The sequence below is a fragment of the Clarias gariepinus genome, chromosome 21, assembly GCF_024256425.1.
Source record: "Clarias gariepinus isolate MV-2021 ecotype Netherlands chromosome 21, CGAR_prim_01v2, whole genome shotgun sequence".
Classification (NCBI taxonomy): domain Eukaryota; kingdom Metazoa; phylum Chordata; class Actinopteri; order Siluriformes; family Clariidae; genus Clarias; species Clarias gariepinus.
The window spans coordinates 17329656-17345136 of NC_071120.1; the positions used below are offsets into that span (position 1 = coordinate 17329656).

At 38.4% G+C, this 15481-nt stretch overlaps 3 protein-coding genes across 6 annotated transcripts in view; 1 reads left to right on the plus strand and 2 right to left on the minus strand.

Annotated features, from left to right (window-relative positions):
- Positions 1-622: 622 nt before the first annotated feature.
- LOC128509077 (uncharacterized) lies at positions 623-2506 on the minus strand. The gene has a single exon (XM_053480647.1). It carries the CDS (start codon positions 2504-2506, stop codon positions 1676-1678), a length of 831 nt encoding a protein of 276 aa, XP_053336622.1. The 3' UTR covers positions 623-1675.
- A 127-nt stretch (positions 2507-2633) lies between these two features.
- Positions 2634-12453, plus strand: ccnh (cyclin H). Of its 2 annotated transcripts, none has more exons than XM_053480539.1 (10): positions 2634-2973; positions 4047-4174; positions 5513-5635; positions 5871-5944; positions 7208-7418; positions 8901-9064; positions 10223-10293; positions 10380-10488; positions 12046-12109; positions 12225-12453. In XM_053480539.1, exons 2-10 carry the CDS (start codon positions 4058-4060, stop codon positions 12255-12257), a joined length of 966 nt encoding a protein of 321 aa, XP_053336514.1. In that variant the 5' UTR covers positions 2634-2973; positions 4047-4057; the 3' UTR covers positions 12258-12453. The 2 variants fall into 2 exon arrangements, with proteins under 2 accessions (XP_053336514.1, XP_053336515.1); XM_053480540.1 differs by lacking the exon at positions 2634-2973 and adding an exon at positions 3660-3680.
- Positions 12454-12590: 137 nt separating this feature from the next.
- The window catches only part of rasa1a (RAS p21 protein activator (GTPase activating protein) 1a), a 34270-nt gene continuing 31379 nt past the window's right edge, over positions 12591-15481 (minus strand). For all 3 annotated transcript variants that reach the window (XM_053480537.1, XM_053480535.1, XM_053480538.1), the window contains exons 22-25: positions 15362-15450; positions 15201-15278; positions 13808-13942; positions 12591-13484 (exon numbers count right to left, since the gene is read on the minus strand). In XM_053480537.1, the coding sequence (XP_053336512.1) occupies positions 13401-13484; positions 13808-13942; positions 15201-15278; positions 15362-15450 (386 nt within the window). In that variant the 3' untranslated portion in view covers positions 12591-13400. The remainder of the gene's footprint in view (positions 13485-13807; positions 13943-15200; positions 15279-15361; positions 15451-15481) is intronic.

A 15481-nucleotide genomic window follows, 5' to 3' on the forward strand; every position in this document is an offset into this window, starting at 1 on the left:
CATGCAAAACATTTGGCCTTTAATTCATCTTTTATGCTGTATGACAATTCATTTCAACCTGCATATAAAAAAAAAATACAAATTCTGTGCATATTGGCTCTGATAATATACGAAGGATTTAAATCTACACCAGAAACCTCCGGGGTGTGTGATACAAGATAAAAAATACAAAAATAAAGGCCACAATGTGAATTGTATCTTGAAGAAAGCGTTGCGTTTAACACATCCCCTGTTATAACTAGTGCAATACATCAAATCATAGAAATTTCCACTTTACGCTCTTAACATGCTGAGCAATCTCCGATTACCACCGAGAGCTTCGGAAAAATCACAGATATTCAGAAAGTCTGAGCAATCTGGATTTAGGGTTTGCAAACATTTTGCACTGTAATAAAGTAGGAGTGCATGAAAACCTGCAGTTAAAGTAGGAGTGCAAATCTGCAGGAATATGATGTACTTGCATTACTGAGGCCCACTTTTAAACGCAATAGTTCAATATGTACAGCTTTATGTAAAGCTTTCAAACTTTTTTTTTTTTTTTTTTTTTAGAAATTTGAATTAAAAAGATTCATGTGAGGGTAAAAAAATGGATCACAGCAAAAAATATTTGTTGTTAACAAGCCACAGTTCATTAGCATTTTTATGTCATTTTCCATAGAAGTGAGGGAAGAACAATACATAAAAAGCAGCGCCCTCGTGTGGCCACATATGACAACTCTCAATTAAAAAAAACATCTCATCTGCTATTTTAGCAAAAACATTTCTATATTTCTGTACAGAAAAAAAAACAAGAACTTTGGCAAAGTATAAAGTATTTAGTCAAAAGCATGACTTTAAAAAAGGAACAGCAAACTGTTACTGAACTGATGACGGTGGAAGCATCAGTCCATTAAAAACAAATAAACCGTTTCTAAAACACAGTTAGTGGAAACTGGAGCTCAAGAAATGATCTCATTAAAAGGTTGAATTATAAAAATAATGACTCTGATCAATTATATACAAGGTGACCTACAGTACAGGATGCCAACTCTGTGTCTTCTCCAGCACAACCAACAAACAAGGAAGGGTTGCTACTGTATTTAGTGGATTAATTGGATCAAGCATGAAAACTTCAATACGTCTACGATAAGTCAAGATTTCGATATATATCGTATTATGGATGGACAAGTGTGTCTAAATAGACTGTTAAACATAATAAGATGACAGTGTGGAGCTTTATAACTGTAGTGTTGGATCTTGTTTATGGAATGCAGTCCAGAAGACAGAAAGAAAGAAATCCAGTAAATGTAGGCTTTTTGGTGGGTGTGCCTGGAAAGTGTGATGTTTCGAACATAAGCCATTAAATGAACCAGCTTTGTGACAACAGTTGAAGCAGCTAACGGATTTTTTTTGCCCAATCTCCGAACTAAAGCCAGTGGTGCCGACCCTGTAAGTCGAGTCCAACATGTCTTTTTCCAAACCCACTCCTTGATAACCGTTAATGCAGCGAGTCTTTCCATTTTGTCCAAAAACCAGTGTGGTATCCAGTGTGTCTGTGTAATCCCACAGTGCACTTCGACAGGATAGTGTCCAAATAATGCACCATGGAAGGCATAGATTATAAACAGTGCACTCTATAATGTGTAAAGACCAGACAGGGGACAACATGGGCGGATGGGACAACATGTCAATGGACTCAGGCTATAAAGCTCTCCTGGCTGCCCTGGGTCACTGATCTCTTCACAATGAGGTTAACTTCTTTCTCAAATTCATGGAGGAGTTTAAAATCACAAAAGCCTCGATATAACAAGCCTGTGGCCAGAGTTTTCATAGCCTCCTGCATTTGGTGCACAGAGGGGACAGTGATTGTCTTCATGCCGACAGTAACCGTGGAACTGCTCTTCATCTTCTCTTCTTCTTCCTCCTGTTCTGAGTCGCTAACTGGAACACATTCTTTTGGGGTTTGATGGTCACTGGTCTCCCGAGGATCATCGGGTGGAGGAGAGGAGCAGGGTGCGGTGTGATCCAGGACGGATTCGGGGTAGATGTGATACCTCTCTCGGACAACCGGCTCCCGCTTCTTAAAGCCGCTGTACCACCTGGGGCTCGGCCTGAAGCTGAGGATCCCCATCCGCGCCGCGATCTCCATGGATTTACGGTGAATCATCAGATCGGTCACAGGCGTTCCGTTTAACTTGGCCTGGTCGATCCATTTCCAGATATTCGCCTCAAGGCGCGGAGACCTACCGTAGTGAAAATACTTCTTCCTCTCCCGTTTAATGATCTCGCCTTTTACTATACCAGCCCTGTTATGGATGATCGTCCAAAGCGTGGACGGAGTGATGTTCAGTCGTTTCGCAGCTTTTCTCTGGCTCATCCGAGGAAGCTGGTCGTACAGCTCAAGGATCTGCCGTTTCTCCTCTATGGTATACTTTCTTTTCAGCGCAGCCATGTTGCCTGGACCTGGAGCAGATGGCGAGGTTTGTTTTTCCCCCAGCTCCACTACTTCCGGAAAATTCTCATCCATGCGCTGCGATTGGCTGGGTGTTTATCACCTACTTGTACAACTGACCAATCGTGGAACTCAAAGCGGCAAAGTACTAACCAATCAAAGTGCAGGAGGCGGGACTTGTATTGGTAACGGAGTGTATTTGTTGTGACGGAGATTTCATGCGACGACCAACTTAAACCATTGCTTAAAAACGGCATTTTTATTTTCGCTAATAAACTTGTTTATTTGTATCTGGTTGAATTATTATTTTCTTCCTTACCGAAATCCCCATATCCTCTTTGAAAGTCCGTTTTCGTTTTATTTCACATCACAAACCCTAGGTGGCAGTTGTCATGCGCGCGACTAACTTCGTGATCTGCTGAAGAAGAAGCTCGTGCGTCTGTAAGGTTGTGGTGTGGAGTAGCTGCTAAAAACCTTTAATTTTTTTTTTATTATTATATAATCGAACTGATTAAATCCAGGAATTTGGAAAGAAACGTGAGGTGAGATTTTGTTTAATGGCTTGTTGCACTTTAACAGAGAGACAATTGTCTGGTTAATCAGGCAAAACGCACACAATGCAAGTAATGACGCAGCACTACATCAGATTCATGAACGTTCTTGCTGTTATTGCTTTATTGCTCTGTGCAGTGCTGAAGTTATACAGATGTAAACCGTATTCCTGGTGTTAGTCCAGGATTATGATGCTGATTTTGTTTGTTTAGGCCGCTTTGCAATACAGGTCCACATGTGTGTCTAATAACAAGCAAAATAATTGCTCACATCCTACATAGAATTAAGATAGAATTAGTAAAACAATGATCTAAGTGGTTTTTCTAATTTTTACCACTAAGTGTAATGATCATTCATTCTGAATCATGTCTCTTTACGTTAAGAATAAAGTCCTATGATTGCTTTCTTTAGGTTGTTTAAAAGTTTGAGCCGTTGTGCACACACATTACTGATAACTGTTAACTCATTGTCAGTGATAATTAGATCCTGTTTAGCCCCAGTGCATTTTCAATTAACATAAAATACAATATGTTAGATCAAGTAAAAAAATAAAACCTTTTTTATTTAGTCGGATAAAAAACTAAAAGGGGTGGCTTGGTGGCTTATTGGTCAACTCTGTTGTCTTGCATCTCCAGGGTCCGGGTTCGATTCTCGCCTGATTTGTCTGTCTGAAGTTCGCATGTTCTCCCTGTGCTTGGTGGGTTTCCTGCAGGTGACCTCCCACAGTCCAAAGACATGCAGATTAGGATAATTGATATTCCCAAATTGCCTATAGTGTGGATTGGCACCTCATCCAGGGTGTTCCTCTGCCTCGTAAAGTCTCCTGCGATGAGTTCCAGACTCTGTGACCCTGTATACAACTTAAAGGGACATGCAGTTCTGTACAGTAGAAATGATAAACTGCACTTGTACTGGGTTACTGCAAAGTAGCCTCTTCTTGATGACTTTCTCATTTAACTCATTGTATATATTTGATGTATATGTGCATGTACAGTAAATGGTTAAAGAATGACTCATCAACATGATGTACACTCTAATAAAATAAATAATTTCTACACTGCAGCAACCACAGTTATGTACCACAACAGCTCCCAGAAGAAGTACTGGACTTTCAATAAAGAGGCCAACTTGGAAGATTTAAGACTGGAGGCTAATCAGAAGTTTCGATCAAAAGCACTAAGCCCCCGAAAGGTAAAATGGGGGGGAAACGGCAAAATAAAATGTACAGTTTTTGCTTTTATTAACCCTGTTCCCCATCACTGCTACAGATGGCCTGTGGAATCACTTTATTTGGTCGTAAAGTTGTATTTCTTTTCTTAAATGCTAGCAAGTCACTAAGATTTACTATAGAAAAAAAAAACTTTTAGAAAAAAAAATATTTTTTTTGATTGGACATATAATGTCACATTTTATGTATATAAAAATATAACATCCCTTGAGATTAATGAATTTTCCAGCTAATGGTTAATTTTTGGATTTTTTTCTTGGTCAGCGATTAAGGGTGTTTACATTCCATACTTTACCATTTTCTCTCAGACTCGTAGCGATGAATCCATGTTTCATCACCAGTAAGAAACGTCCACCTTCCTTTGAGTATCGGCTGTATTTAATTTGCTGTTATCCGAATTATTCTGTTTACGAATCACTACGTCCTGTAATCATATAACAGGCGGTTTAGAGTTGACAGCATAGTCTAGCAACTGTCTGAGTGGTTTTAGATCCAATTGTCTTGAAGGACACAATGTGAAACTGGATTCAAAATATCTCCAGACTGTGAAAAGACCAAAAACTTAGCCACTGTGAAAATCAGACTGTCTTTTTTTTTTTTCCTTACCACTTGCAGGAAGAACCCATGAAGTCCACTGCGGTACACACTTTTCTCATCTTCTCACATTATTCACTCCATAATCCACACAATCTTTAAAATATATGTTATAATGTAAATAGTTTCGTGCATCATAAACACACTGTCGACACTTACCCTTTTTTTATTACTTGTAATAAAATGATATCATGATTGCTGTAGCGTATTTTAAACCTGCGCAACTGGATATAAAAACAGCAACCCTGACAACCCTGTTATCAACCATCCTGTCTGTTGCTCCTGCCCCGAGCAGTGAGAATCATTCTGGCCCTTTATAAGCACTTGTTGCAGTTCCAATTTTTGTTATGGTTACCATAATATCTTTATGGAGGTAAATGGGCCGGTGAACACACTCCCGCTTGGGTCTGCATCGTCTAGGGACCTGAACAAATCAAAGGTATATAGGCTTATATCTGTGATATACACAGTACTCATTCAAACAAAATGTAAATTATATGACATTGTTAATGAAGATTGATTGTATTAAGATTGAAGGGCTGATTTTGCAGTTTCATATATAACTACAGCATATACAGACTTGGTCAGTGAACGTTAGCTGTGTTTCAGATCTTCTGCACTTTTTATGCCTTGACTTTAGTTACGTTATTGTAGTAGTGTAGTTTTATATCTAAATACAGTTTGCATTTTTCTTTTTTTTTTAACAGCCTGGAATAAGTGAGTCCATGTTTCTCGATCCCCATGAAGAGAAAGTGCTCTTTAGACACTATGAGAAGAGGCTGCTTGACTTCTGCACATTCTTCAAACCTGCGATGCCAAAAACTGTAGTGGTAATTATTAAACCTGTGTCCCAGCCACTCACTCACCAGCACTCGAGTCCTCCTGCTTTATACAGTTTCTCTTGTCATGTCCAAGTTGAAGCACCACACCAATTTACATATGTACAGATTAAGTAATATTTTCATTGTAGCACATGGACACATGATTAGGGTCTGTGTTAAGGCATTTGTTTAGGACCTGCCTATTTAATTCATGAATTCAAAAAGTTGTTTTTTTTTCTTTTAGGGCTCAGCTTGTATGTATTTCCGAAGATTTTATTTAAACAACTCCTTAATGGATTATCACCCAAGGATAATAATGTAAGTATTAAAAGAAACCATAAACATTATATAGAAGTATTTGATGACCAGGTATATTTGCACATGCATAAATTAAAAAAAGGTTAATTAATAATTTCAGAACTAAACAAATAGTAATGGTGGTATTGTAACATGAATTAACATGTTACTTCAGTGCATACATTTAATTACATCTTATTTGTATAGCAGTTTTAAAAATGCAACCTCAATGAATCCAAAATGAACGGAGCCTGGCTGATGGCTGCCACACGGCTACTCACCTCAGTTACCCCAAGCTAGCTAGCTTAGCTCTAGTTTAGCTAAAAATTCTAAGGTGCTAACGATAATTTATATGCTAACATTACTTTGCATTCAGTTGAACTCCATTATTTCTCTGCGACGTTTACACACCTTAGAAATTAGGTTCATCGATTGCAATTAGCAGGTTATCTAAGTGTTGCGCAGCAGACAGCTAGCAGTTTGTCACCTACAATGCAGCGGTTACTTAAATAGACCATTTTAAAATTTTTGAGTTACATAAAATTCTCCCCTGTACAACAATGTTGGTGAATGGGAAATGGTGTGAAGACCAAACTAATTTTTTAACAGGCTGCAAACATATACTTCTATTGGACATTTTAACAAGGGGATCGAAGGGGAGTGGCTCATTTTTGGAGCCAGCTCATCGACCTAGTGGCCGTTCGGGGAACCGCATGTTTTGGAACTTGGGTATTGGACATATTTTTCAGGATTTTTAAAAATAACAATAATTATTTTGAATAAATCTCCTGCTTAGAACATTTGGGCAGTAGATAATATATAAATCTTAAAGAAATACTCTTGCATAACTATTGGCACCCCTGCATTTACTATTTGATGAAGACTGACAGTCCTGATACGAAATCTTTGGATTAAATAAATCAATAAAAAAGTGCTTGGATAAAATAAATAAAAAATACTTCTTATTGGTGCTTAAGGCACATTGTGCTTGTAGACAGTAATCTAACAAATCAGTATGTTGTTGATCTAGACTCCAAATCACTCATCCAGACTGTAAATCGCTCTGGATAAGGGCAGCTGCCAAACGCCGTAAATGTAGATATAAGAACGTAACAGGAGTGAATAACCTGCTGTCTAACAACAATCAGGAAACTCGTAGATGGTGATGAGCCGCGAGCAATGGGTGCCAATACTTCTGGAGCAATTTCTTCTTCTTATAAACTACAAACCGCAGTGTATAGTATAAAAATCTGTAGATTTTTGCTTGTCCTCTGTCTCCTCTAGGTTGACGTGTGCATACCTGTCCTGTAAGGTGGACGAGTTTAATGTTTCCAGCACGCAGTTTGTGGGGAATCTTCAGGAAAATCCAGCAAGTCAGGAGCGAGCTCTGGAGCAGATCCTGGAGTACGAGCTGCTCCTCATCCAGCAGCTGAACTTTCACCTGGTGATACACAACCCCTATCGGCCGCTCGAGGGCTTTTTGATCGACATGAAAGTAAGACGCGTTAGTCTGAATGTCTGTTTTTAAAACTTGCTTCTAATCATCACACCCATATATGCTCTTTGAACATCCCTTTTTAGATTTTCTCCCCATTACTGTCGTAATACCGTCCACTCTTCTGAGCAGTCATTCCACTAGATTATAGAGCGTCACCGTGAGGATTTGTGGGATTTTGTTCTGCCACGAGAGCATTATTGAGATTAGACACTGTTATCACATGAAGAGTTCTGGTACACAGTTCCAAATTAATCCCAACGGTTTTTAGGCCTCTGTGAGCATTACTCGAGTTTTTCCACTCGGCTTTTACAAACCTATGCAGGTTGACTTTTTCTTTAATGAAACATAGTTGAGGCTGTTTAGTTCTAATGAGGGGAAACTGCAGTGCTACAACTTACAAAAACATGGTCGGGTATCCATCATTTGTTTATAAAGTGAACTCAGCATAATCCAAATGTTGGTGTTATGGCAGTACAAGAGATTAAATTGTGGAATAAATGTAACAGTAAAACAAGCATTTTGAATATACCATGGGCGTTACAGTCAACCCAGGACTTGTGGTCAACCTTCTTATAAATGGAGGCCTAAATTCATTTATCGAGACACAGTACAGTAATGAGGCTTCCCGCTCATCACTGTAGTCATTTCTATTAACATACAGTGAGTGGAATGCCTGATCCTTGAAAATCGATGATGCCAACCTGTGGAGAAAACACATCTGTCTGTGGGAACTGTACACACAACTATTAATGAACAGCACTTGCATGTTACAGGCGCTCCACATTTGCCATAAGGTCATGACCTCGCTCCAGGCCATTTTTACATGTGGGCCATTAAAGGCCCAGGAGGCTAGTGATCCAGATGTGAAGCAGGTAGTCTGATCATGGCTCGGCGTACTGAGATCTTTGTACCTTAATGGTATCCAAGCAGTAGTAAAATGCTGGGATAAGTGCATTAGTGTAAAAGATCATATAGTGTGCATGGAATGTGCATGTTGCGGGTTAGGCTAATCGAGTTTCCTAAATTGCACGTAGTGTGTGAAAGAGTGTGTCCTGCAGTGGGTTGGCACCCAGTCCAGGATGTACCCTGCCTCATGCCCTAAGCCCCCTCGGATAGGCTCCAGGCCCCCCGCAACCCTCACTACAGGATAAAGTGGTATCAACGAGGAGTGAGTGAGTGAGATTAATTACAGGTATCTTTTACGCTAAGTGTTCTATTAGTCCCTGTTTGACTTGAATGCCCCTCATAATATTTTTAATAGCTTGTTCTGAAAAAACAACCGGTATAGTAGTTACAGTGACACTAAGGTATTTTTGGACACTATAACATCACAGCATCGCGTGATAAGAAGACACTGACACCAATTAAAAAATTATAAATTCCTCTGGCATTACCAGTTTAAGCAGTATTTTTTCATGTTGAAAAACCCAGTTATTGCAAAGCCTATTACTTATTTCAAAAATGCCTTTTTTTCCCCAGACACGGTATCCCATGTTGGAGAATCCAGAGATGTTAAGAAAAAGTGCAGAGGACTTCCTGAACAGAGCAGCAATGACCGACGCTGGCCTTTTGTTCTCTCCGTCCCAGATCGCCCTCACCGCTGTCCTGAACAGTGCAGCACGAGCAGGTCTCAGCATGGAAACGTGAGTTTTTACAAAGATGTCCTGATCGTAGTGTACACTCAAGCTGAACTTTGCCCTTGTGTTTTGAAGTATGCAACAAAATTAGGCATGTAATAACTTGTGTAAGCAATAGAACACTCTGAGGTAAGCTACAAGACAAAAAAGTGATGTATGGAGTAATTAAGTTTATGCCTTTATTAAGGCTATACGTTAAAGCCTTTGCTTTTGTGTCTCTTGAACTTAAAACAATGCAGCTTGATATGTTGATGAAAAACCAAAAAAAGGGGGATTTACTTACAGTCCTACATCTGACTGTTATGAGTCTCTTTTATGAAAATGATAAATGTTGCTCATTAAAGGTGTGTGTGTTGATAGAAAAAAACAAATTTGTGAAAAACTACAACCTGGACTTATGATTGTCCAGAATAACAGAACAAAGTTATGAGAGTAAAAAAAACATTTATTTCTCTATACAGTACCCTACTACACTAGTGCACGTGTCCCAGTGTGTCACTAGTGATGGGATATCATCAAGGCAGAAAGTTTTCTCAGTTCTTCAGAAGCATGATCAGACTGCCTGCTTCACATCTAAAAGCCTGGCCTTCCAGGAATTCCTTTACCAACCCAAACATGTGAAAATGGCTTAGCGTGAGGTCAGGACTGTACAGGGGACTCCCAAGTTCCTATAATGTGCAAGTCGTGTTCATAACTGATTGTGTGTACAGTTTACTCAGACAGGTGCATTTCCTCTGTAAGCTGGTGACAGGTTATTTATCGATTTTCAAGGATCAGGCGTTCTTCTCGCCGAATATTCATGGGAACGACTGCAGTGGTCTCTGAGCTACCTTGGCCAGGCGTAATTTTTAGACGTACAGCCTTTTTTTTTTATGTTGGCACCATTTGGATGTTTTTCGGCAGCTAAGAGTCTCATTAACGTACTGCTCTTTAGGCATTTTGTAAATCTTTTTTTTTTTTTTTTTACGCCTTCATTCATGACAAGTCCTTGTCTTGAACACCCCTTGTTTATTTTAAATATGATGGCATTCAGCTTCTGTAGATCAGGAGTTAATTTTTTGTTATTTCATCCAAACTGTATTTTTTGTATTGTACAATATGTAGATAATCAATTATTAAATTCTTCATATTTCTCATCTCAAAGAAATGATCTGATGCTTACAGGTATCTAACTGAATGCATGGGGCTGAAAGATGACAAGGAGACACTTTCCAAGATGTACGAAGCAATGAGGCGTAAGGAATTTTCCCATGGCTTTTTTTTTATATTGCTCTTTGCTCAACTGGAAAAACAACCCTGAATATAAATCTTGTGCTTTCAGGAATCACTACCCTCCTCAAGGAATACGAGCTTCCCAAATCCGAAGAAGTGAATTCGTGCAAACAAAAACTGGAAAGGATTCACGCAGAGTTCAGCACCAATACGAATCTGTGAGTACAAAACAAGTCAGTGGCATCGCTTTGTATTAAAATTTTAAAAACATGAAGCCCGCAACATGGTAATACAAACAGTTTTATTCAGGATGGTCAGTCAGTTTGTCTCTTGTATCCTAGATACAAAAGTTTATCAGGTAGAAAAAACTTTAAAAAAACAAACCTCCGTCAGCTTCAGAAATTTAGAGGGAGGAGACTTACTGTAATACAGCAGCATCATGCTGTTTCTCAGGTCCAATCACAGACGAGCAAAGCTAAACTACAGTACGTTGAATCATACATTTTGGTATACGGTGAAATCAAGTTTGTGGAGGTAAGTAAGTTTGTGGAGGCTAATTGAGCAAAAGTTAATTTTCTCGTAGTACAAATCAAACTGGACAAATCGCAAATGATTTGACTCATTGGCAAAGCTGATACTAAACACAATTATGTACAGGATGTCAGGAAGCATACAGAGGTGTTACAAAATGTATATTAATGTCATTTCTTGCATAAATCAAATGCTGTACTAGTGATTTAAATAGAGTCCATGAATTGGTGAGTACTGGGTGTTGGGAGTTAAAGTATCACACCCAGTCTGTATTGCATTCCTTTGGGACAACAGCGACAAAATGTGGTGTGATCCAGGATCAGGTGTTTAAAAGAAAAATAATGTAAGGGCAGTTTATCAAATGTAAACACATGCACATAGGAAAGGCACCTTCACTATCTGTCCTTTCCAAATGGTTTAACCGTCTCAGCAAACCGATTGTCCGTCAGCACAGATGCCCGGGTTTGAGATAAAAGCCGAACCTGCTCAGGAGGAGGAGATACGATAGGATCAGGTGCTCTCTTTATCAGGAGTGCTCGCAGGAAGAGGTTTACACGGTGGCTTTTGAGTGCAGGTTTTTTAAGGCTTGTAGTTCTTCAGGCGCTTCTTCCCTGGCTGAATTTCCAGAGCTCAGCATATTTTCTAAGGGCTTGCTGAAAAATAATGTAGATCCTGAAAGCTCAGAGGATTCCACTGCTCCTGAATAGAGGCCCTAAAATATTTTTGCCCTGATTTAGGTTCAGCAACAACTCCTTAAAAAAAAAAAAGTGACTGTACCCTGCCTCTTCAGTATTGGACACGTCTTCAATATAAACTTGTTTGCAGTAGATGTTCTTCAGAGAACCTGAATTGTAGCAGCCATGATGGTACATTCAGGTCTGTAAAATAAACAAATGCCAAGGCAACATAAGCTTTTTAAAAAAAAAAAAAAAAAAACTTTTCTATTAGAATTATTTCTTGCACCATCACTTTTTTTTTTGGGCTTACAGTGTGAATATATGGTCTGTATTCAAGTATGAAATGTTTTATTACCTACCTTGTCCTGAAGAGATGGTTGTCAGCTATAAAATCTACGTGATGCATGGACATGAGTCTAAACCTACACATGGAGGATTTCGAGGAAGGAATGTACTTGCATGCTCAGAGGTGTACAGAAATGATGTAAAGCTAAACTAGCCTCTACATCACTTAAGTCTTTTGGATTATTTTTTTTTTGAAGGATGTATTTTGGCCATGTTTTCCAGGAAAAGGAAGCATGGCTATGAAGATGATGACCACGTCGTGAAAAAGCCCCTCGTTACTGAAGAGGTAAGCAAGGACTCATGTGCTTCTGTTCGTTCCTTTGGAGCCATTCTTCACATTTTTATAAAATAAAAAAAATGAATAAAAAAAAGGTAATCTAATAATGTTTTATTACTTGTAGGAGTGGACAGATGAAGACCTGGATGTTTTGTAACACAAATGATCCATCTTGTTTTATTAATAGATCCTTATTCACTTAGCGCCATGGTCATGGTGAAAGGAAGGTGGTGAAGCTGGTGCTTTCGGCTTTGGCCCTCAGACCACTACTTTTGTACCGTTTTGTAAATACCTAGGCAATATTTGCCTGCTCTGCTATACTTTTTGCTACAAATAAAATACTATGACTGAAATGTTATTCTTTGTTATTTACAGTTGTACATAAAAAAATAATAATTAAAAATAAAAAATAAAATCAGCAGAAGACATTAGCATCGGTCAGGAATTAATATTTTGCCCTCTATTTAATCATTTCACACTCCAGTCTGAATCAGTCAGTACTTTATAAAGTTTTAATAAGTGCATGCATTCCTTATACAGTCTGTACTATTGTAAATTTTACTGCTGTAAACATCTCATTTCTCCTTCCCCTGAGGACAGTTCTGGTTCAGGATTAATCTCAGGAAAGAGAGGATGAAATCAAAAATATAACATGAAAGCAGGGGAGATAACTCAATTATATACTCATGATTCCAGCAAGAGAATTTATTGTTCTGATATAAAATAATCATAATCTCTTTAAAAATCCTGTCTACACCACAATCATAAGTGAAGGGGGGGAAGGAACACTAGTTTGAGCACATTTTTGCATATTCATTCAGCTTGTAAATCAGTAACAAATTACAGTATAAAAAGCATTATAGCTCATAATCCAGTTATAGATATCGCTGCAGCCTCGTGTCAGTTGAGTTTTCTTTCCAAGCAGACAAACAAAAGCTTTGGCAATGGCTGTTCAATGGTACGCTGAGCCTTATGGATCACTACTTGGGACCCATTTTAGGTTGAAGAAAAAGCAAAAACAAAAAGTACCCATATTGGGGCACAGGTGCTGTGGGAATAGCTTAGAAGTTTGTCAGTGCGGGACTCGGGCACCAGGCTTGCTTTTTTGTTTGTTTGTTTCACTGCTGTAGTTGCATAGTTATCTTGGCATGGTGAAAAAGGAAGGGAAGGGAAGATGGCTAAATAGTCAGGGATAGAGGTTGCCATGATGATGAAGGTGGAGCATGCTGGGATCCCACTGGCTACTCCATGGAGACGGAGACAGACGGAATGAGACACAGACAGACAGCGGGAGATAGAACTACCTGTTGCTGTTGGACATGGCGTAGTGCACCTGTTTCTGTTGGAGGAGCTCCGTGATGGCCAGCAGCTTTTTCAGCACATGCTGCAGACACACAGAGTCGGAGAAGATCACATACAACTGACGTTACAGATAATGGGTAGAAATTAAGGGTTCACTTTTTGCAAAAACAAATGGCATTCTTCAAAAAAAATGCAAACTGACTGCAGTGAATAATTATTTGTGCCACATTCTTATTTTTACCTTTACTAATTTTTTACTAAGATTTGACTGATATTTTCTGGAATGCTTAATGAAGATACAATTTGTAAAGATTGACTAAATTGGGGATACGTTTTTGCAAATTAACTCTTCAAATGAATAAGTGCTTATTATGAGCAAATTATTTTTTTTTTAAAGCTACACACCTGCTGTGCTCCTCTCTCATTGCTCAGGGTGCGGAGTTCATCTGAGTGAACAGCACAGATCTCATGCAGGGCAGCAAGGTCTCGGGACAGATCGGTCCTAAAGTGCTCTGTAGCATCAGGCAAGTCAGGGACATTCTGGGGGGGTGGAGGAAAAACACTAGAGCTTAAAAACAGACTAGTTAATAAGATTAGATAAAATTAAAGTTTGCAGTAAAAGTTGCTCCATAGAAGATAAACATTTACATCTTAATTTAAGCAAATGAAATAAAAATTTCAAAAGTACTTTCACTGCATGCAAACTTCTTGTGCAGTAGAGACGGGGGAACAATTTAAAATTCCTATCACCACAGACTAGAAAAAAATATATATATATATATATATTTTTTTTATGTTTGTATTTGAGGTAGTTAAAATGTTGCAATTCCTCTATAATCCTTCAGATGGTGCACTCTTACGGGGGAACATGGCTCAGCTGTGCTACATCATATTACTTTTTAGCCGATAGCAATTGTGTCTTTGGGTTTCTTGAGTACTCTAACTCCACAATTTCCAGCAAAATTAAAAATTAAAAAATGTTAATATACAAGTTTTAAATAATAAATAGTAATACATAAAGGAGAAATGCAAAATAGGAAAATGCAAACGGAGTTCCTAAAAGAAATTGCTCTTTCTGATTTCATACATTATTTTCATTTATTATTTGCCCCTAAACACTATAAAAACAGGAGCAAGAATGGGTGAGATGCCACATAATAAATAGGTAATAGTCAAAAGGAAAGACCTAAAGCAAGAGCACAATCATAGTACTGTGTAATAGATTTAATATAAATGTGATGTTTCAGAACGACAAGCTGTTTTAAAGCAACGACAAAAGATCTGTGATGCTGTGAATGCCAATGCCATTTAAGAAAAACAAGGAACATGGAGTGAGGGCATAACTTCAGTCACCTATGTTGGAGTGAATAGTGCTTTTCCTATTGTGTGTTTGAGCGGCCGTGACCATCTGAAACGGCTCAGCATCCATTCGTCCTTTTTTCACCAAGTGTGTGCAATCACTTAACAACTCTCTACACTCTGCATAAGGTTTTTATAGTCTTAATTGGGGTTAATTGAGCAATAGTATTCATAGTAATAGTAAAATAGTAATGGATTTCTTTCATTTAGAAATTAAACAATTACAAATCCTCTAAAACAAATCATTTTAACTTATGCATTTTTACGTTTCTCAATTCTGTTTCTGTGCATTAGGCAAAAAGGTTATATAAAGGCTGTAGTGCAATCATTCTTTATGATTAAGGTGGAGATATTTTACATAAATCCAGGTGTATAGTTTTGCACACTAATGTCTTGTAAATAAAGTGGAGATGAAATAAAATAACATCATACAACTCACCCCCAACTCATCCAGAAACATGATCATGCGTTGTTTGTTATTCTTGATGAACGGATTCACTCCTTCCATGTAGGGCTCCTAGAACATCAACAGGAAAACCACATAAGTTAAAAAACAAGTTCAGTAAATGTTGAGTAACAAATATGTGTTGCAAAACAAACCTTGGCTCCAAATTCCACCAGATTGGCCAGGTTCTGGACTGACTTGGCCACTAGAGTGAGTGTTCTGCCTGCAGTTGAAGAAGGAGGATCTGCAAAGCAGTATCGATTACTTTATTTGCA

Bases quoted from the DNA above. Each gene is read 5' to 3' on its own strand.
- ccnh (XM_053480539.1), top strand. From the start codon at position 4,058: ATGTACCACAACAGCTCCCAGAAGAAGTACTGGACTTTCAATAAAGAG. The intron at 5,945-7,207 runs GTAAGTATTAAA...TGTCTCCTCTAG, and splicing joins TATCACCCAAGGATAATAAT to GTTGACGTGTGCATACCTGT. The intron at 12,110-12,224 runs GTAAGCAAGGAC...TATTACTTGTAG, and splicing joins AGCCCCTCGTTACTGAAGAG to GAGTGGACAGATGAAGACCT.
- LOC128509077 (XM_053480647.1), bottom strand. From the start codon at position 2,506: ATGGATGAGAATTTTCCGGAAGTAGTGGAGCTGGGGGAAAAACAAACC.